Source organism: Nuphar pumila, chromosome 2 (genome assembly GCF_984573655.1).
Source record: "Nuphar pumila chromosome 2, dmNupPumi1.hap1.1, whole genome shotgun sequence".
Taxonomy (NCBI): Eukaryota; Viridiplantae; Streptophyta; class Magnoliopsida; order Nymphaeales; family Nymphaeaceae; genus Nuphar; species Nuphar pumila.
The window spans coordinates 32,312,332-32,336,225 of record NC_143250.1 but is presented as its reverse complement, the minus strand read 5'-3'; the positions used below and the strand labels follow the sequence as shown (position 1 = coordinate 32,336,225).

The 23,894-nt window shown below is 35.1% G+C and overlaps 1 protein-coding gene across 6 annotated transcripts in view; it reads right to left on the bottom strand.

The window, feature by feature from the left end:
- Positions 1 to 12,148: 12,148 nt before the first annotated feature.
- The window catches only part of LOC149845179 (protein ENHANCED DISEASE RESISTANCE 2-like), a 211,289-nt gene continuing 199,543 nt past the window's right edge, over positions 12,149 to 23,894 (bottom strand). For 4 of the 6 annotated variants that reach the window (XM_089995582.1, XM_089995583.1, XM_089995581.1 and 1 more), the window contains exons 19-23: positions 16,588 to 16,632; positions 15,560 to 15,700; positions 15,378 to 15,473; positions 15,200 to 15,301; positions 12,149 to 12,466 (exon numbers count right to left, since the gene is read on the bottom strand). In XM_089995582.1, coding sequence (XP_089851708.1) covers positions 12,344 to 12,466; positions 15,200 to 15,301; positions 15,378 to 15,473; positions 15,560 to 15,700; positions 16,588 to 16,632 — 507 coding nt within the window. In that variant the 3' untranslated portion in view covers positions 12,149 to 12,343. The remainder of the gene's footprint in view (positions 12,467 to 15,199; positions 15,302 to 15,377; positions 15,474 to 15,559; positions 15,701 to 16,587; positions 16,633 to 23,894) is intronic. The other 2 variants (XM_089995585.1, XM_089995586.1) reach the window with 2 other exon arrangements.

Here is a 23,894-nt window from a genome sequence, read left to right as displayed (position 1 = left end):
GAGCCTAACATACAACTGGTAGGAATCTTTGGCTTATCTACGTTTTCTTAGCCAACTGAACAACAACCTTACACTTCTGCTTATCATCGACAAGATGTCCCATACCATCCTACCAGCATCTTACTTCTATGCTCGGTCAATCATATATCAGCTACAAAAATTTGCATAACTAAAATAAACCACCATTGTCCTCTTCAGTGTCGCACACAATGAACAACAAGGTCTTTGTGAATCTTTCTGCTCTGATACCAAATTGTCAAGGGCTTGTTTTTTTCAATAAGCCAGTGCGGCGTGATGGTCCTTCCTTACCGCTGGAAGCCTTTCTATCACTCTGTCACATGCATAGAATGCTTTGCAAACCCGCAATATGCCAAACTACCCAAGCTGAACAGTCGAATGGTCAAAGGCCGTGTACCAACACCTTTTCATGTGCTGAATCATTTTTATTGACCCTGTGCACCAACCCGTGTGCAGCTGCCTAGTGGAAGCTGATCAAGCGCATTTCCAAATGCGCATTCTATGTAGTCCATGCCGCTTAGTGCATAGTCGTCTCATACCAGCTATCACTTTCGAGAGAGGCACAAACTTTGCCTTAGCCTTGCGTACCATGGAGCATATTGTAACTACATGCACACGACACAGCAAAACCTCACCACCAAAGAAACAAGACCTTACGGCCCCCAGTCCGAAAACCAGTTGATGATTAAATACCATAGCAAAGAGCACCACCCAAACTCATTCGTCGGTGCCTAGGCATTCACTCGCCTAGCCCCGAGTCACCATACTCGGTTGGAACCACCTAAGATGATTCCTAAGAGAATTAGACCTAACCCACACGCACCCCCGTGCGTCTGACCGCTACACGTGGGATACTCTTGCAAGCCGAGAGGTCCTTAACCAAATCTATAAAGGCAACATCCTATGATCCGCTGGCACTGCTTAACCAAACAACGCTCCACGTCTGTGCCACCACACAACGATGCACTAACGATGATATCGATGTATATCGCGTGCCATGCTACCACCACACGTCACCAATCAAGCAGACACATACCGCACATTCCTACACTCGATGCATTTTTCACTCAGTAGAGCTCTGCACTGTACATGTCCTTATTCTGAAAGATCGGCCTGGGACATTCCTAATCCTCTATTTAAAAACAATTAGGAACTTTAAATTTATTTTAAACCCTATTTCATTTATACCTCAAATTTCACCTTGGAGTCTTAGTTTACTTAGGTTATTTACATTGTATACACCTATATTTACACCTATATATATTCTACATATTTTATTATGTAAATAAATAAATATCAAAGAGAGGTGGGGATGTCCCACCCTCTTGGGCTTATGTGTGGTCCAATTGGATCTAACTAACTATCTTAATCAAATTTGCTATAATTGGATCCCCAAATGCATTAAATGAAATCCATATTAGACCCATTACTAAAATATCTAAATCTAAACCAAATCCACTAAATTCACAATTAAGGGTCCAAATTAAATTTTACATTTAACTTTAACCAAATCAATATATCCAACATAAATAAATCTATTCCTTAGGGAATTTAATGGATTTATTTATTATAGTTTATCAAAAATATATATAATTATTTCAGTCTATCTACCAAAGGTGATGCGTAAACGAGGTCAACCTAAGGTGAAAAGATGGATAACAACGACAAATGATGTTACATACAAGTGCAGTATATGTGGTGAGGTTGGCCATAAAAGGCGATGATTATCTCTTGTTATGAAATGTTGATGTGTATTTTTTTATGTATGTATATCTGTTAAGAATTGTTTGTTTCTATGAATTTATCAAGAGTTTTTTAATGAACTGATCAAATGTCTTATGTCTAATATGTATATCTTGGGTCTTTTGTGATATGCTACCTAAAGAGAAACGTGGCAGCAGAAAGAAAACTAAAGCCTAAATCTGATACAAAGATCCAATTATAATAAAATATGTAATAAAACGAGTTATGTGTATATACAATTAGTGATACTACATGTAATTGGTTATATTCAATTGCAATTGGCCATGAAAACAAGTCGATGACAATTAGCCACATGAACTTAAAGTTGTAGAATTGCTCGAGCATGGTTTTATCATGAACATTTTGTTGGCCACTGATATAAGTGTTAGGTTTGCATGTTTGTTTGTTTTTTATGTTTGTATATAGACTCATTTGAATCTAACATGAGCGTATCATATATGACAATTATGTACCATCTATATAGATTCATAAATTGACATTCATAATTACAATCAAAACATGACACCAGGAAATAAACAAACAAAGATCATTTACCTTACCTTGTATTTCTTGGTGAGTCTCTAAAGTGATAGACCACCTATTTTTCTACCGACTAAGAGAAACTAATTGTTTAACATTGTTCACAGCAAATGGTCAAATATCTCAATATGAAAAAAGGGGCCCGTTCTTTCTTAGAGAACCAAAATGTGTCTTATTCTTTTGAGAAATGTGACAAGGTATTTGTTGAACATTGCATACTTACATTTATGTTTACACCACATGTGATGTGAGTTTATGTCTTGAATTTGATTTATGTTGTAGATCTTAATTCTTCTCAATTGGGACAATTATCATTGGGTTCTATGGGAGATGACCATGAAAGAAAATGAGTTCAGGCTCTATAATTCTACGGGGGCCACATATAATGCATATAAGGACATCAAAAATCTAGTACACACTCATTACTTATTTAATAATATCTTTATTTTTCTCTCATATTAGGTAGGATTAATGTTGGGTTGCAGGTTACGTTTTTTGTAGTGTTTTGACTACGACACTTACTCAGATTAAATGGTTTATCCCGTGAATGGGATTCCTCAATAAGATAATGAATAATTACTTTGCACATATGTCTAAACTCAATATGTATATGCACATGTTGTTGTCATTGTATGTGATTGTTACATAATCAATTGCGATATATTTGTTCTGATGTATATGCTATACTTAGGCAGAAATATAAAACTCGATTTTATAAAGGTATGTGTTTATATGTCTTATTTTGTTATGTTTTTATGGTATAATCTAATTAGTTGTTTACTAATAACTTTTTTTTAGAATGATGCAACAAAGTACACAAAGCATATGGCCAAGTACTATGAGAAATTGAAGAAGAAGAAGAAAAGAGAGGAAGCCCAAAAGAAGGCAAAGGATGAGGCATCTAAGCAAAAAAGACTGCAAAACAAAATAAATGCAAGAAAAGCGAAACTAACTACCACAAAAAGTTCAAAGGCCAAACAAAAAGAAACAGATGTGGAGAAGTCAGATAACCTTGATGAAAAAGTTGACATGAAGAAAATATGTGTTGATTATATGTGAACCTCTTGTCTGTTAAAAAATGACTTTGATACACTCTTATGTACAAATGTCTTGAGGTTCGCACACTCTGATATGTGAATGTCATCCAATTGATAAGGTTAAATCTTTAGTTGTGAATGTTTTGAGGTTTGCATTTTCTGATATGAATGTCATTCAATTGATAAGGTTGTCCTCAGTTGCGCATGTTATGAGGTTTGCATATTTTTATGTGTGAATGTCGTCCAATTGATAAGGTTGTCTTCAGTTGCGAATGATCTGAGGTTCACAATTTTGGTGTGTGGATGTTCATGGCTTCACACACTCTGATGTGTGTTTACATTTATACATTCATATATTCATTTATATATTTATTCAAAAATGAACTTTCTAATACATATATTCATTTCATTCATTCAAAAATGAGCATGTGTATCCACATAATCATTTATTCAAAATAAACATGGTCATCCATACATTCATTTTATTCACTCAAAAAATGAATTTGGGCATTCATACAATCATTCATTTATTAAAAATGAATATGTTCATCAGTATATTCATTCATTCAAAAATGAACCTTCTCATACATATATTTATTCATTAAAAAAGGAACTTGTTGATGCATATATTTATTTTATTCATTAAGAAATGAACCTACTCATGCAATTATTCATTCATATATTACCAAATGAATGAACCTACTCCTGTAATTATTCATTCATTTATTCAAAATAAACATGTTCATCCATACAATCTTTCATTCATTTATTCAAAATGAACCTATTACAAACATTCATAGTATATATATTTTTGTTATAAACATTCACAGTATATACATTTATGTTATAATTTGTATATACATCTGCACATCCACAGTATATATATTCACATGTTTACATCAGAGCATATTCATACATCCACATTATATACATTCAAACAATGAAACAAATGTTTATACAAACAAAAGAATATACAAATTATATTTATTTGTGAATGTATTTATACAACAGAAACAAATAGGGGTGATTATGGTGGCTGCAACTACTTCCCTTGTGCTCTTAGCTCCTTAAGCTCCCTATACTTGCTAGAAATATCTATATCCTTGCTAGAGAGCTCCATATCTTTGCTAGAGAGTAGCGTTGCCTAATTTTGTGAAATCTCTTATAGACTATGTATAATTATGTCCTTTCTAAAGCACTCTCCATCATTTGCTTCAAGCAAGTTTTGCAGCCTACGTATTTTAGCTCTTACAAGAACTAAGTCTACATTCTCTCCACTTAAAGTCCTTCGTTTCTTCTATCTCCTCGCTCTTATTTTCTCCTTTTTCTTTCATTTATAATTAAAGTATATATAAGTGTACAAGGTAATAAATTTTTAATAAAAGTAAATTTGTAAAAATAGTTAATATGTGTATAAGTGCATTATCATATTAATGCCCAACATTATCATGAAACTGCTCGGCAACTACTGGTTGTTAGCAGGTACGTTCTCATGGTGGAGTCTCATAGAATACAAGTCGATGTCATCGTCACCATTATGCTAGTTTTCAAGTTCAAAGCAGAACAATGTGAAGTAATCATTCAACTTATCCTTCAAACAGGCTAACACATTTATGCTAACGAAAAGAGGGTGATAGGGTTGTTGTTGAGCATACTCAAACAATCAAACCATTCAGCTGGCTTTAGCATTCAACTTCATTCATTTTGTGCAACCAAATATACTTCCTCATAAGGTCCATGGCTTGGACAACCACATCCTCCTCCACTACATCTTCTCTATATGGGTACTACATTACCTATAGAATAAAGCTTCATTGCATTATTTATAAAAATATAGCCACTTTTTCAATTTATACTTATATGTGCTTTTGTCAGCATACGAAATAAAGTTTTATTCATTCTAGTATGTGACTTGGTCTGCATAGCAATACATGAAAATTGAAGAATTGAGTCAATTCCAAGGGGCCTTCTAATGGATATGTGTTCTCATATTCAAACCTGTAGTATATCAATTCATGAAAGCATGCAAAACCACAAAGTGCATATTATAAACATAAAAAAAATACATATTGATATTTAACCATTCATGAACTCATTGAGTTCAATTATGAAACTCAACTATGACCCTATTGGTCCATTTTCAGAACCCGGACAACATGAGCATAAGAGTTCAAAACTGCAGAGACTGAATTTTATCAGTTGGTATAAATTCTTTATCGATCAGATTACAATGAGCAAAAAACCGAACACTTAACAGTAGATACACGAATGTGTTAGCTAAACATAGCTATGAACCTTGTCTCATTTAGAGTTTGAAACAGAAAGAAATAAATATTTTACCAAAACTTTTTTTTTCTGCTCTTAGACTGACTTGTCTAGTTTAGTCTCTTCGAAGAAGCATCGATTCAATATCTTTAAGAATAATAACAATTCTATAAAAATTATTGTAGATAAGAAAATTATGTTTGAAACAATCTTCTACAGAGATTAGGTCCAAATCTCATTTGAGTTGCGAATTAAAATTCATGGACTGCAACTTGTTTAGGTTCTTAGAAAGTTGTACTCCAAAATATTTTAGGTTTCAGAGTCAACTTCTATGACTTTTAACTCACAAGATGTAATAATTATGTAAACCAAATTTTTATTATCATCAATATACAATCTAAAATACATAAATTTTTCAACTATAAAAAGGATACATATTTAAAAAAAATAAAATCATCAAGATAGTGTAGTCGAATATAGATTTTTTGTTAAGACAAAAATTTTATTCTGAATTTCAGAGAGAAACGTTGCCAAAATTTCCCTTAGGACTTTCTTTATGAGTTTAAAACATCTCTCTAAAATTTGAAAGTTTTTGACCAAATTATTTGGGCATATGATAAAGTTCTTGAAAAGTGATTGAACTCATGAAAACAAGACATGTTATTTTCAATGAAAACTATGTATAATTTATATTTCTACAAAATAAATTATATAAACATGATTTTCATGATTTAATTCATCATTATAAGATCAATATCAACTTAAACATGCATTAACATGATTTTATGTTGTAAATGAATTAATCCAATGCATGGAATCAAATATGAAACACAAGAAACAATTTATTCTAAAAAATAAGCACTAGTACACCGAAATACGTATTAAAAAAATAGAACTTAATTCTGAATCAATAACGAATCGTGCACATGTATATCAAATCCAACATAATAAAAAAAGCATAAGCTGATCATGAATTAATCAAACACAAATCATAAATAAAATCATGTCATATTTTTTTGAAAAAGACTCCCACAAATCCTAATTGGGCCCATAAATCTGAATAAAATTATATAAGTCATATTTTTTTGAAACAATTCATGTTTGATTCATAATTTTATTCATTATATTAATTTCAACCATCCATAAAATCATGAATCAAACATGAATATGGTTCAAATCATTCAATACATCAATATCAACATGATCATAACAACAAATAATACTTAAACCTAGTTTTTTTTAAAGAAATCTAAATCCCCAAAATCATTTTTTCATATTTAGGGTTTTATTTTTTTTCAGGATTTTATTTAATTACACCATAAATATCTATTTCAACACGCTAATCACATCAAACATACATCCAATATAATCTAAAAATATAAATCATGCTTTTTACGAACTATAATCAAGAAACAGGGTTTTTCAAAAATCATTTTTGGTAAAACATCTTTCGGGGTTCTCTAGACCTCCAAAAATATTGGATATCGATCCGAGCTCATGGCTAGGACTGACATCACCTCATACATATTTAAAACTTTATTCCAGCATGTGGACGTACCCTTGGTGCTACATATACATGCACAAATTGAAGGTTCCCTACCTAAATCACATAGAATATAAAATCACCAAACATTCGGTATTGATACGAGGCTTTACCACCCTCTTGTTGCAACTTTAATGGCTGCCACACACACATATTTTTAGAGGTTTCCTCCTAGGGTCATGGGTTAGGGAAGAATAAGGAGAAAGAAGGATGGAGTTACGAAAGAAGACATAAAGTTAGAGAGAGATGGAATAGTTGGGCGTGTGGGAGGTTTTTATAAACTTTCTCCACCCTTTCTACACATCAAAATGGGGCTCTCTCTCCCCAAAATCATGTGGATGGTGGAGAGAGTCCCACTTGATTTGAATTTTTTATATTTAATCTATTTAAAACTTCCTATTCAATTTAAGACTCTTACTTAGGTTTCTTAATTTGACTTGACATTAATTAATTAACTAACTAATTAATTAATAGAGGTAGAGAGGTGGGGATGATCTGCACTCTTGAGCACATCTCAATTAATTAGGTTGTGTGTTTTTTCTCTTCTTTGGTGCCATATTGCAATACTCAAAAAAAAATTCTAATAACAGGCAATAATCTAATGATGTTAGTGATTCATTTCCATCACCAAGCAGCTATACAGATTAGATCAAACAACAAACAATTATAAGCCTAAACAACAAGCTAAAGTAACCAAAAGGAATGCACTCTAGACCAACAACAGATCTCATAGCAGAAATATAGAAATTAGTACTTGACAATCTGTTCAAATATTCTTAGTATAAAATTTGATATCACAAAATTATTATGCCAATCTACATTGTTAAAATTGTCACAACCTTGTAACTTGTTTTCAAAATTAGAAAAGCTAATTGAAAAGGCTTTCGGCAATACCATGCTAGAATGCATCAGAAGCTATTTCCTACATTTCATAGTTGCACCTAATAACATAGACAAGCATAAACAATTGCCAAATACTCAAAATGGCTTCAAGTTAAAACAAGCTTATTGTAGAGGAATTAGATAAAAATAGTAACCATAAATCTGAAAATGATAATGGTAAAAACAGCTACAGTAGAGTAAAAATCAGATTAATTTGCAGGGTACCTAACCATAAATCTTCAAAGGATGATGGTAAAAATAACAACCATAATCTATCTATTTAATAGAGCACAAAAAACAACATAATCACACAAAACATAATATATCTAAAAATAGCAAAATCTCTTTACATAATAGAGCACGAAAAATAGCATAATCTCTTTGTTTATAAAGCACAAAAAATAGCATAATCTCTTTGTTTATAAAGCACAAAAAATAGCATAATCTTGTGTTGTAATAGAACACAAAAAACATCATCACAAAAACAACATATATCTAAATTTATGTGGATGAAAATATAGAATATCTTCAACATGAACAAATCTCTCTTTTTTTTCCCTCAATTTCAAAAAAAAAATGATTGGCCAAAAAACAAACTTATCGAAAAAACTAGAATGATTGACTGAAATAGTCATCAATGAAATATCACCGATGTGAGTTGCCAGAAATAACCCTTGAAAATAGTTGCCAAAAATTTTGCCCAGGAGGAAGAGCTTTGGGGACCACCAAAAACCCTAGGTTATGCAAAAACAGGGTTTGGGGATCACCGGTTTGCACAAAAATAGGGTTCAGAAACGAAACAACTTCATTAAATGCTTGTAAAATTCTCACGATGAAAAGAAAATTTGCATCAACTCAAGTGAAACTTCGCGATTTCTACAAACATTTAATAATTTTCGCAAACCTTTCAGGAATTTTGCAAGGTAAATGAAATCTCACATCTCTTAAAGTGGTTGTTATGCAAAATTCCTTAAATTTTGCAAACTTTTCATGAATTTCACATAGAAAGTCAACTTTCGCAACTACCAATGCGAAACTCTTGATAAAATTTGTACCTTAATTGCCTATATATACAACAAAATTTGCACTATAAAAAGAATCTTGCATCTCTTTAAGTCAATATCGTGTGAAATTCCTTGAATTCCATAACTTTTCATGAATTTTGCATCAAAAGTTGAATTTCTTAACTACCACATTTGAAAATCTTGATGAATTTTGCACGTAAGGGATTTTTGCAAGAGCTGTAGCAATTATCATAACATAGCTATGAAAATCATGGAGATTTTGCGAAAGTGAGGAGGAGGAGCGAATGTCGCAGGTGTAGTATATGAAATTCATGATTTTTTAATAAATATCATGTGAAATTCATTTTTAGTGATATTTAGTAGGATCAAGAGAGTGTTGCAATGTAATGCGCAAAACTTAAAAGATCTGCACGTTTTAAGGGTAAAATGGTACTAAAAAAGTAGGGAACCTGCGAAATTGAACATTTGGTGGATTTTAAAATTTATAGAGCATTTTTGGAAAAACACATCAAATTTACCATATTGTATGGTTATTTTTGGTTTATTTAGTATATGACATGCTTTAATTCTTGTTTTTGCAACAATTAAGTTGGTTTTCTAAGGGCTTCAAAAATCAACAGTCTATAATGTACTCAAATTTGATGACTCAAAAAATCACATTTTTACATTAAAAAGAAAAGATGATCCATCCAAAGTGCTATCGCTAGCAAACAAACCATGACGCACACGTCTATGAGGTTAAGTTGTGTGGACACAACGTGCACGTATGGTTTTCCAACTTAATTGTACACACAGTAGACAGTCACAAATATACATCTTTTATTATCTCAATCAATGTGAAAAGAAAAAAGATCGGGTGCAATGTGATTGCACACTTTTCATGTGTGGCTGCACCTAGTCACCCTCCATCTTGGAGATAGGGCCTATCATTTATGGGGACCAATAAATGATAGAGGGACATCGGCGTGCTAAAAGTGTACAATCACATTGCACTTGATCCTTCCTCATGAGAAAAAGCCGCATTTATCTATTTTTCACAGAAAACTACCTGGAAAGTGTATAACCGGGGAGAGATTGGCCCTATTTGATATTTGTTGATCACTTGATCTGCTCTCCTATATAATACACATTGAATAAACCGAAAATAACCATATGATAAAATGACGTGTTTCTTGAAAAAACTTACAATTTTCAAAATCTGCTTGATGTTCAAAATCAAACTTTTTTACTGTAAAAAAGACCTTTTCACCCTTCCTACATGCAAATTTCTTCTAGATATGCAAACTTTTCTCTCAAATATCCAAATATGTGAATTTCCCCCAACATATTCGTGAATGTCCTCTTGCCCACTTCCACATTTGCGAATGTCCTCACACATTTGTAAACGTCCTCTTACCCATGCCCCTTATGCTATTTTTAGTAAAAAGAGTTGAGAAAAATCAACACTTCAAAAGTGTGATTGGTCTTTAGTGATACTTCAAAAGTATCGCTAAAGCCTTTAGCAATACTTCAACGGCATTATGAGCCTTTAGCAACACTTTAAAAGCACCGCTAAATCATTTAACAATGCCTCAAATGCATGATAAGCCGTTAGTGACACTTCAAAAGCATATATTTGAGCGAAAAATTACAAAACAATACGATATTAATATATTTTGTAACGTCGCATAATTGGGAAGACATTTGCATACTCATATTTTTTAGAGAAAAAATCGCGAATATAGAGGGAAATCTGCATATACTTTTATGGTTTAGTTTAACTTTGCATATATTTTTGTAAGAACTTGCATATTATAGATATTTGCAAAGTTGTGAGGTTTCAGTTTAATAGAAGGTTTATCAAATTTTGTATTATATATGTGAACTTAGTGGATTTGTGAAGTTTTGAGGTTTGAGTTTAACAGGATATTTGTAAATACGATTATGCAAACTTCGTGATATTTAAAAAAAATGTGCAAACCTCATTTTAAATGGAGAGTTTACAATATCCGATGAGCAAAGCAAATATATTACTCAAACTTCATGAGTTTCATGCCAAGAGTAACAAGGTTTAACAAAGTTGGCTATTTGCTATTTTGGACATTGGGCAGATTTTTAAAAAATATAAGATTTTTCAAAAAACACAACATTTTCTGTTGAATAAACCCTCGCAGGCATACGAAAAAATGCATAAATCAGGACCGCTAATGACCAACGGACCTCAGCAGTCTGTTGCGTTGTCTTTCGGTGGGCACTACACCTTTTGCAGGGTAATGCAAATAGAACGAAATACGTTGACCAACTGGTACAACCTTTTTTCGGGAGAAATTTTCATGCCAAAAAGAAAAAACCTGGAGGAACCCATTTTTGAGTGAAGGTGTTCTGCATGATTTTCAGCCCACTTCAGAGAGAGAGAGAGGTTGTGTTAAGTTAATTAAAGAGAATTCAAACGTTACTTAAAACGTTTGATGTACTTTGGTGCAACTTTGATTGAAGGGAACTTTGAAGATTTTTAACTAACCTGACAAAATTTTAGGTGATTTTTCCATGATGTACCAGTTGATTCATATAGAGTCCAGAAGGGTCCATATCTGAATTTTAGCTAAAAGCTCCTATTCTGGCGAGTGGCCACATTGTCAAGAAAGGGGTGCATCCGACCGAACTTCAAGCAATGACTACCGCCAAATCATGGCTTAGCATAGGTTAACACCATGCTAATCGAAATACCCCTCTCTCGAAAGGGACAAAGGTGCTCTTCAAAGGACCCTGTTCTCTCCATATTACCAGAAAAAGAATACCTTTATAACCGAACAAATATCAAACCAAACATGAGGGTTTGAAATGGCATTTAAAGTGGTTAAACAAAAGATGCCTTGACCATGTCTTCTTACCCGACCCTCCCTCTACGCACAGCAGTCACCCTCACCATATGCTTGGCGCTCTCCTTTGGGTACTTTCAGCCTACCGTGCAATGACGCCACCACTGTTGCAGGGTCGGGGAAGCTCGATGCCATTTTTTCCACCCGTAAAAATGGGTTTAATGGAGAGAGAGAGAGAGAGAGAGTCAGCCAAACTAAGTTTTTAGGTGTGCTTTTTTTTAAATTTTCTTTCATGTAAAAAAAAACTAGTAAAACATTTCTATTTCTGCTGCAAATTTTGTGTTTGGGAAAACAAAGGACTTATTTTCATAGAGCACAAGAGAATGATGGAGAGGTAACAATAACTTGCAATTCAGTGCAGATGCAAGCGTACAGGCACAGGCAACAGAAAACAATAGAGAGAGGTGATCCAAATAGAACCTCTGAACAATGCTACTGGTTTGATTCCGTTGATTGTATTTCATCAAGCGATGGACTGATTGCAGATGACAGCTCAATATGTGAGACGCGTACTGCACCGATAAGATGCTCCGGAAGCTCATCTACCGTGCTTGCCTGCAAAATAATCAAAACAGACAATCAACCCTTTACTTTCTATCTTTCATTTCCATGTTTTCCCACAACCACCTCTGATTAGTATGACACAATAACCAGAGCAAGTAATGGAAGGGAAATTTTCAAAATAGTAGGATTGTAAAAAACACAACTGAGGTTTTCAAATTGTTACAAACACGCCTAACCTTTTCTTTGTTAATAAAAAACAAACTGTTTGGCAGATCACCTAGGAATTGCACTTACCTTTACATTTTTACCCTTGATCTATTCAAAATCTCTCTCTCTCTCTCTCTCTCTCTCTCTCTCTCTCTCTCTCTCTCTCATGTCACCCAATGCCCTTGTTTTTTAATGCGAAGTACCCTAGTGGATCTGTATTGGATCAGGAATAAAAGAATTGGCTGATTAGTTGGAGATTGACCGCTGTCTTGATGAGATTGATGTCTTGCCATCTTTGTGTAATCATTTTCTTTGTTTTCAATAAAATTTCCAACTCAGACAGAAAGTGAAGAATAGATTAGAATCTTTAAAGAACCTCAAATAGGAGATGCCATCTTCTAGAGAGGGTCGCGCACAAACCGAGGCAAGGCAAATTGAATCTTGGCAGTCTGAGCTTAGGTCAATACCTCTTGTGTGACACTCAAGCTTGAGCCATGATCGGCCAAGCATTAAAAAAGGAAAAGAAAAAAAAACACTTGGTTGAGGAAGGTGATGAGATTTGAGCTTGCCACCTGTCCTTTAAATAAGAGGGCAAGTAGTCACTATACTATAATATTGTTTGGCATTAAAAAGGTCTTTACATTTAATTGAATTTGAAATAAGCTAATAATCAAGCTTTTAATGAAACTGAATTCGGATTAGGCTCAATTCACTTAACTAAACAGGATCAGAATTGGCCCCAAAGGGGTTTGGCGTAGTGGGATGGGGCGCCTAGGCCGCTAGGCAGGCGGTCTAGGTTCAAATCCCATGGGTTACCCCTTGGCAAGCCAAAGTGTGGCGACTCCCTGGGGGCAAGGGGTAAGCCCACAGAGTTTTACGCTGCCAGGACAGTGATTGTAAGTACAGCAAGCAGAGCCAGCACGGCTAGGTCTCTAATCCTCGGGCCGGTTTCTCTACATATATATATATATATATATATATATATATATATATATATATATATATATATATATATATATATATATATATATAAACAGGATCAGAATTGAGCTTGACTTTAGCTTGTTTGTTACACAAGCAAGCTACAACTAAGCTTTTAGCAAGCCAAGCCTGAGTTTCTCACAAGAAGCTCAACTCGTTGCTCGCCATTATGATCTAAAATATCATTGTATTGAAGGATCCTACTATTTGATTCCTTAAAAGCATTTCTAAATGTCTAAGTGAATAAAAATCCTCATACTATGTCACATAGGTATTGGGTGCTCGCACATGGTATGGCATGGATGCTTTTATGACAAGATGAGTTGTGCATGTTGCACACAAACGCACACATACACACCTAATATAAATAACATACACCAAACAGAAGGAGAGTTACACTCAAGGTTGTCAAACTAAAAAGCGGAAGCGAGAAACGATATGGGAAGAAAAAGCGAGAGGCAAGGCATTTTAAAATTTATAGGAAGCGAGAAACGAGGAATCGATGACGAAGCAATATGAGAAGCAAAATGGTAATCAAATGGAAAGTGAATAAAACTCAAATAAAATTGACTATCCTTAAATTTCATGATTTTTTAATGTAAGAGTTAAATTTTTGTCAAACTCCAAAAATGATAGTTACCAATTTAGATAAAGCACATAGAAAGTGAGTGAAAAGCATGACAGAAAGCACATAGAAAGTGAGTGAAAAGCATGACAGAAAGCACATAGAAAACATGAAACGAAGCATGAGAAGACATATATAAAGCATGTAGGAAACATCGATGAAACATGTGAGAAGCATGGGAGAATCGAGATTCCCATCAAGTTTCGCAAGCGAGGAGCACCGCGCTTCCGAAGCGAGTTTTTGAGAAGCACACTTTTCACCTATCTAAGAAGCTTCCAGATCTCTGGTTCCACTAAAATATAAAGAGGTAGAAAGTATCAAAATACTTAGAGACAGAATACTAGACAGTCCATATGTTGTGGCACCCAGACGTACCAAAATAGGCATGTGTATAAGGGGCATTTTGAAGTCTTACACTTCAAACTTATTATCAGAATTAATAGAGAAAAACAATCCAATATTTTCCACCCTTCACAAGGTTCAGCAACAACCAGGGAGGCAGTGTGTATATAGAGAGAGAAACACCCCCACCCCCACACACTTTTGAACTTAACCAAAGCTCAGCACACACACACACACACACACACACACACACACACACACACACACACACACACACACACACACACATATATATATATATATATATATATATATATATATATATAGAGAGAGAGAGAGAGAGAGAGACACCCCACCCCCCACACACTTTTGAACTTGACCAAATCTCAGTACATCTAGAAAAGCAATATTCACCTTCCTAGACCAAAAAAATTAATTAAAGAAAGCAGCAGAGAGAATTTCACAAATACATTAACCAATATAAAATGATTATTATTCATGGTTTTCATTTCAGAATGCTAGATCGTGCTTTAACTAGTGTTGTTACAGTTCAACAGAAGGGTGCACAGCAATAAACATGCTGAAGTGGGAAAAAGAAAAACCAGAAAAAACCTGGTTCAACTTTATACCTGGACAAGAAATGTCATGTCCACCACCAGAGTAGTAATTACACCACATACAAGTCCTAATACTCCATTTGCAACTGTGGAAGAACCAATATCAACATCTATCTGCATATGGGAAATCTTCATCAGATTAACATCTATCTGCAACTATTTTATTTGAAAAAAAAAAAAAATCGCTCACTTCCAAGTATTTGGGTCCACGAATATAATTGCAATCTACAGCTTTTCCCAACAAGCATGGGGTGCTTCCAACACTTTGCCGCACAATCCATGAACCCTGTAGAAACCAGGAAAAGAAGAAAACCTAACACAAACGACAACAAAGGCCCTACGCACAAGAGTAAACAATGAAAGATCAAGGACCTTAGGAACTGATGGGATAAGCTTAAATCTACTATTCCGAAACTCATCATCACCATCAACAAATCGTTGCAATAGTGACCCTGGTATAAGTTGCTTTGTCACAAAATAGAAGACCATACTGTAATGTGTTGATCCCGGAACCTGTAGGAGAATCAAGTCATTATTTATCTAATATCCAACACTAAGCTACACAAAATTTAGCACAAGCATACTATTATGACCAAATTGCAACCTAATATTTTGGTTGCATGTGGAACTCATAATCCGCGATCACATTTTTGTAGCAAGTCCCCAGGGCACTATCCTAAAATCAGCATATGCAATATTCCCACACTTTATAGGGCCAAAAAGGTGGACCAATGATTTCTTAGCTTGTTGCATTCAAGAAGTAACCCACAGGGGCAAAGGCCACATACTTGACATGCCATGGCGTGTTGGATGTCAATGTTTGTCAAGCAATTTTTCTATAATTTATTACTTCTATAAGTTTATTTTATGTTTTCTATTGATCATGATCCTTTATTTCAAAATACACAACTGTGATTGAGGAATGTCAGACCAAATGGGTATTATGGTTATTTTTCATATTACTGGCTTGCATGGGATATTTTGGGAATTCGGTTATCGGTAGGCTGTTCTGGCATGCTTTGTCAGTTGTGTTGTATTTGTTCATTAATGTGTTGTCTTAATTTAGTGGCACACATTGCAATATCATTGTATTTTATTTCTTGTCTGTAAGTAATCTATTAATGGCATATTCAAATGCGCCCCTTACTTGCCATAGAATCAGGGGTCATGATGGCTGAAGCAACTTCCTCATTGATTCACACAGAGACTACTATGATTTTCAGGAATTCACACCAACAAATCAAATGCAAGTGACTGAAATAATTGCAGAATAAAATGCATAGACACTAGGCACATACAAGAAGTGCACTTCATAGCATATTCACAAACATATTATGTGTATCAGTGTTGCATTAGATTTATCAAGAAAATGGATCTAACAAATGTATACTTCAACTTACTTGAAGATTTATAGCCAATGAGAACAGCCCCTTCTCTGACGCAACCTGAACCAGCAAGGTACATCACAATGGGGAACATTATCTATCAGATGTGTGTGTTTCATCTTAATGCTAATGCAGGAGGCAATCTAATTGTGTCAAGACCTTAATAAGGAAGAAAAGATCAAATCTTGATTTTATGAGAATATAAATGGAAATAGCTATAGGCAATTTAGAATGGACTCAATTTTAAATCCCACCAAGGCAACATATACTTATGGCCTGTATACTTTCTACTATTTCAACATGATCTAAGTATACATTCAAAATAACAATAGCTAAATTGCAGCCATTGAAATTCAATAGTTCGCAGAATAGCCAGCTAATCTATGCAAGGTTGTCAATCCAATAATCAATTTAATTTTACTGGAAAGTTAACAACCACAACTTTATTGGCAAGAAAATAAACTGTGAAAGGATTGATGTTTTATCAGAAGATAAGAACAGGGTCACTACTAATAAAATAAACCAAAATTTTAAAGGGCCACTGCTCTTATATGAGAACTAAAGGGTCCTTAATGCCTATGAGACCAAAAGAATTTAATTAAGAACTTCTAAGAAGAAAAAAGATGTGAGATGGTTACAAGTTACAACCTTACAAAACTAAGGTCAAGATATCTCTGAAAACTAGTAAACTGGTCTCTCTTCAATAGAGATATTGAACCTTAAAAGTAGTCTGTAAATGGTTTATGCCAGCAAATATGCCCACCTATTTCTCCTATGAATTGAGAATGTTCAAAATTGAAATGAAGGCAAGGGGCAAAAAGTTGAAAAATCCCAGATACAGGGCATAGCTCCTGTAAGAATACGAGCTCCTTAAAAAATGTTCACTAAATCACCAACAATGGACACTCAAAGAGTTCCACTAAAAATACCGAAATGAACACTCAAAAGAACCACAAAAAGGGTTCTCACACAAATACCCACTAAATGGGTTTAAGAACTAGAGAAAAATAATAAGTTTATTGATTGTAATCCACACTAGAATCATGCATTGAGTGGGGGCAATGCCCCATATTTATACACAAAAGAAAAGGGGCATATAGAGAGTGGTTGGGCTCCCAACGACTCTATTTAGAGCCGTTGGGAGTCCAACGACTCTCTTTGTATTGACTAGTCAATACTTTGACTAATTCAATACAAACCAAACAAACTAAAAAAGCTAAAAAATAAAAAAAAACTAATTACTATACATGTTATATGTTTTTATTTTTAACACTTTCCCTCAAACTTACGGTTGGATAACCGAAAGTTTGTCCAAGAGAAAGTGAAATCTAGTAGTTGCGAGAGGTTTGGTGAAGAAATCTGCCAATTGATATTCTGAAGTAACATAGAGAAGATCAATAGTACCGTGTAGGAATTTCTCTCGTATATAGTGATAATCCATCTCAATGTATTTGGTTCATTTGTGGAAGGTCCAGTTGCTGGTATTAAGTATTGTGAAATGGACTAGACCAGTTTGGGTCTGATCCAGACCCAAACTGGGATTGCGTGATTGACGTGCCTACTAGGGCACGTTTATAATATCATGTTTGTTGTAGGACAGTCATGTCCATAATCAAGTTTCTTTGTAACCTAATACATAAATACAAAGAATCAGGTCACGTATGCTTTAAGAAAAATCGTGAACCTGTGCAGCCAAAAACGACTCAGTGTCTCCTTTTGCTTCTACCTTTTTTCTTCTCACTTTTTCTCCCTTTGCAGATCAGATTTGGTGAAAACTCAAGTTCTAACATGGTATCAGAGCAAGGTTGGATCTAGGGCTTGGTATTGCTTCCAAAAGGTATGACCATAGAGAATATCTGATTTCGGTCAGGAAAATATTCTTTCCCCTCTTCCGCAATCTATGTTATCGTATTTACTCTCAAAAGTATGATCTCTTCTTCTCATCCAGATCCTTTCTTGAAAGTACTTTTGTGTTTTCATCAGAAACATATCTTTTCCTCTTAAAAAAATTTGTTATCTATTGCATTCTTACCTTGAAACCCTTTCTTGAAACTCGTGAATTCTATGTTTAAATTCTCATCGTGACCCATCTCTTGAATCACTGCTATATTTCAAGCAAAACTCGTGATTTCTTTTTTCTTCTTTCTCTAGAATCGGTTTTCTTATTCCTTTAACTGAAAACTGATCATTGATTAATCTGAAAACACGATTAATCAACGTGAACTGATATTTGTTCACGTGAGGATAACTTGAATATTCACAACGTTGATTAATCGTGATTTGGCTTGATTCATGAATATTGAATTGATAATTTGAATACTCACGTGATCTGATATCTGTTCAAAAAAAAAAGGGACAGCAGATCTGAATTCTGTTATAACCAGTTCCCTTCTAGACTGAATTTAAACAGTCATATTACCTTGAAGTTTAAGTAGTCATTCGATTGCTTCCTTCTTAGAGTGTTTTCCATTTTATATTCTCGTATCTCATAATCATGGATTCTTCTTCAACCCAGTCCGGTTTGTCATCAAACTTCCTTAGCCAACTTGTCTCTAAAAAATTAAATAATTCCAATTTCCTGACTTGGAAGAGACAGATAGTTCCATTTATCAGGAGCCAAGATCTCTTAAGTGACTGGATGGATCAATTCCAGTCCCACCAGAGTTTATCGCAAAGGAGGAAACAAACGCTCATGGGGTTGCATCTACCAACCTTGTTCGCAACCTGGATTATGTCTCTTGGATGAGAAAAGATCAGGCATTAATTGCCTACATCACGTCTACCTTGTCTCAGGAAGTACTGTTTGCTATTCCCGACGACTGCACAACGATGGAATTGTGGAATAGGTTGACACAAACATACTCTCAGATATCTGAAGCTAGGGTTTTATTCCTCAAGCGTGAATTCCAACTTCTCAAAAAGGGCAGTCTATCTATCATGGATTATTTGAATAAGATGAAGACTATTACAGATCAACTAGCCATTATTGAATGTGAAGTGCCGGACAAGGATAAAGTGCAATAGACATTGAATGGTTTGGGCCCAGATTATCATGTATTGGTGACATCATTGTTGTGCTTGCCCATACTTCCCACATTTGAGGACCTCCAGGCAAAACTTCTACAATACGAAATGTCGTTGAAAGGCATTGCTGAAGATTCTGGTGCTCAATCCGATTCCCAAGATGTTTTAGCTATTGGGTTCTCATTCGGTCGTGGTCATGGTCGTGGAGGAAATAGCTTCAGAGGAGGAAGAGGTCGTGGTAGATTTTCAGGTCCAGGTTTGCTTCCCACATCCAATATGTCGTTCAACTCCAATGCGAAAAACCAAAATCAAAGAGCTATCCCGACATGTTACCTATGCAATAAAAAGGGGCATATTAAGGCAAATTGTTGGTTTAATCCTCAAAATAAAGGAAAGTTGCAAAACACTAAGAGCAAGAAGGCACATAATGTTACCAAAACTGATGGGGAGGCGACACAATTTTTGTTGGCAGCATTGTCTGGGTTGCACTTAAAGCAGAATGATCAAGGATTATGGTATGTTGATTCAGGAGCAGCGACCCATGTTACGGGGGATGTTGGTAAGCTCTCGAACTCGATTCCTTACTTTGGCAAAAATAGTATTGTTACTGGAAATGGATCTCACCATCACATTTCTCACATTGGTGATGCAATCATTCCTTTGTCAAAATCATCTCTCAATTTGTCAAATGTCATTCATGCTCCTAATATAAAAAAGAACATTATTTCTATGTCTAAACTTGTTGATGATACACATTCTTATGTTGAATTCACTCCTTCTGTGTATGTCAAGGATCTTCAAATGAGGGAGACATTCACTGAAGGGGAGCGAAAAGGAAATATGTACATCTTCAAAGAAGATCCATCTGCGCATACTAGTTCTGTCTTGAAGCCCTTATTGAAGTCTAAGTCTTTTCAGTCTGAGTCATCTATGTCAGGTCCTGAGTCTGTTTTTAGTCTTTCTAAATGTAAAAAGCCAAGTTTTTGGCATGATCATCTTGGTCATTGCAGTTATTCTTTTCTTGAGAAATTTGTATCAAGCAAATTAATCCCTAAATCAAGTTTGACTCTTGAGGAAAATAATAAAAAGTGTTTCAGTTGTTAAATGCGTAAGAGTCATGTACTTTTTTTTTATTCTATAAATAAAAGAACTTCAAGACCTTTTGAAATTGTTTATTCAGATGTTTGGGGCCCTGCGCCTGTCTGTTCTTCTTCTGACAACAGATATCACCTCATCTTTATTGACAGTTATTCTCGTTATACTTGGATATTCTTTATGAAGCATAAGTCTGAAACTTTTCGCATATTTCGCAACTTTCATGCCTTTGTTCGAAACCATTTCTCTACCAATATTCTGCATTTTTATTATGACGGAGGTGGTGAGTATACATCAAAGGATTTTACTGATTTTCTCCAAAGTAATGGAATAAAGCGTAGAGTGTCTTGTCCACATACGCCACAACAAAATGGGATTGCTGAGAGAAAGCATCGGCATATTGTTGAAACAGCCATGACCATGATGCATGATAGTAATCTTCCCATTAGTCTGTGGACAGAAGCATTCCATCCAGCAATCTATATTATAAATCGTCTGCCTATGACAGTTTTACAAAATAGTTCACCATACTTTTCTCTTTTCGGCATTCAACCTGATTATGATGCTCTGCGTGTGTTTGGATGCACTTGCTATGTTCATATTGATGATTCTCTCAGGAATAAATTCCAACCAAAGGTTGCCAAGTGCAGATTCGTGGGATATGCCGATGATTACAAAGGTTATCGGTGTTATGACCCTATGACTAAACGTGTTAAAATTTTCAGGAATGTTGTGTTTGATGAGAATAATCTTGGAGATGTATCGTTTAATACCTGTCAAAGAATTCCCATAGAAGAGGTTTATCATCCATGGATGAGTGCAGAATTATTTGCAGGTGTTTATGGTGATTGCTCACCTCAGTGTACTCAGGAAACACAATCGGCTGACGAAGATGACATTGACTCAGGACAAGCATGCTTACCTCAATCTAGTGATCAGGTTGGTGGAGCTTCATATGATGAAGAAGGGGCAGGCCCACAACGGCATCCTATTGATAAATTTAAAGGGTATGTGTATGTGCGAAGAGAAAAAGGCGCTCCTTCTGCTCCTCACATTGAACCAAATAATTATGTGCCCTTGGGAAACCTGAGGAGTTCAAATAGAATCAGACACCCTATTGATAGGTGGGTCAGCTACAACAATTTTTCTATGGATCTCCAACTCTTTTTATCTCAGGTTGATAAGCATGATGAACCTGTAGGGTTTCATCAAGCCGTGAAATCAAACAAATAGATTGAGGCCATGAATGAAGAAGTGAAAGCGCTTCATGAATGCCAGACGTGGGAAATTGTTTCCAAACCTCCTAACAAAAATGTTGTTGATTCCAAGTGGGTTTATAAAATTAAGTACAATGTTGATGGCACCATAGAACGATACAAAGCAAAACTTGTTGCAAAGGAGTTTACACAGGAATATGGCCAGAATTATGATGAGACCTTTAGTCCTGTGGTCAAAATGGGGACAATAAGAATTATATTGTCTTTAGCTGTCAAACATGAATGAACATTAAGTTAGTTAGATGTCAAAAATGTCTTCCCTCATGAAGACTTGAAGGAAGAAGTTTACATGGAACAACCTCCAGGATATGCTGAGGGAGACCCAAGCACACACATATGCAGACTAAAAAGAGCCATATATGATTTGAAGCAAGTCTCACGCTCGTGGTTTGAAAGTTTCTCCTTAGAAATACAAAAACATGGATTCTGTCGATCTCTCTTGGACCACTCATTGTTTATATTCAAGGGTAAAGGCATCACCACCATGTTGTTGATATATGTTGATGATATTATTGTTACAGGGAACTCGATGAGCCACATTGAAGAAATAAAGAGACTCTTAAGTCAAAGGTTTAAGATGAAAGACTTAAAAGATTTGCGCTTTTTCCTTGGAGTCGAGGTAGAAAGGAAGGATGGTTGCCTGACATTGACACAACATAAATACACACTAGATTTATTGAAGAAATTTGGTATGCAAGATTGCAAGCCTTTGTCTACACCGAGTGTCTTACATCAAAAGCTTAGTTCACAGGATGGAGATTTGTACCCAGATCCTACAAGATATCGAAGTGTAGTCGGTATGCTTCAATATCTTACCTTTACTCGTCCTGACATTGTTTATTTTGTCAATCAAGTGTCGCAGTTCATGCATGAGCCAAGAACATGACACATGGATGCAGTCAAGAGAGTGTTGAGCTATTTAAAAGGTACCATCGAAGATGGGTTGGTATATAAGAAAAGTTGGAAAGGAGGGGGCATGCATGATGTCACAGTCTACAATGATGCAGACTGGGCAAGAGATCCTGATGAAAGGAGGTCGGTTTCTAGGTATTGCATCTTTCTTGGGGAAAACCTGGTATCCTGGAGCAGTAGAAAACAAAAGGCAATAGCTAGATCAAGTACTGAGGCTGAATATCGATCAATGGATGCTGCAACTGCTGAAGCTACTTGGAGAAGGCATTTGTTGAATGAATTGGAAGAGCGGATCTCGAAATCTATCTTACTGTGTGATAATCAAAGTGCCATTAAAATATATTTTAATCATATTTTCCACAGTAAGACAAAACATATTGAGACAGATCGGCACTTCATTCGACAGAAGGTTGAAGACAAAGATATTGAACCTCATTTCATACCTACGGAAGACCAGGTGGCAGATTTATTTACAAAGAGTTTGACGAAAAACAGATTCTGGTTCTTGAAGAACAAGTTGTCCATGGTACAAGATCATGCACAACTTGAGGGAGGGTATTAAGTATCGTGAAATGGACTGGACCGGTTTGGGTCTGATCCAAACCCAAACTGAGATTGCGTTATTGACGTGCCTACTAGGGCACGTTTGTAATATCGTGTTTGTAGTAGGACAGTCATGTCCATAATCAAGTTTCTTTGTAACCTAATACATAAATACAAAGAATCAGGTCACGTATGCTTTAAGAAAAAATCGTGAACCTGTGCAGCCAAAAATGATTTAGCGTCTCCTTCTTCTACCTTTTTTCTTCTCACTTTTTCTCCCTTTGCAAACCAGATTTGGTGAAAACTCAAGTTCTAATAGCTGGCAATGTAAATAGAACTTTTGTTGTCACAACATAGTTGTGATACTCCTTTACTCTGAACACCCATATCATTCAGTAATCTCCTTAACCAGACCACTTCCGTAGTGGTTGTAGTCATGGATCTATACTCTGCTTAAGTTGATGAGAGAGA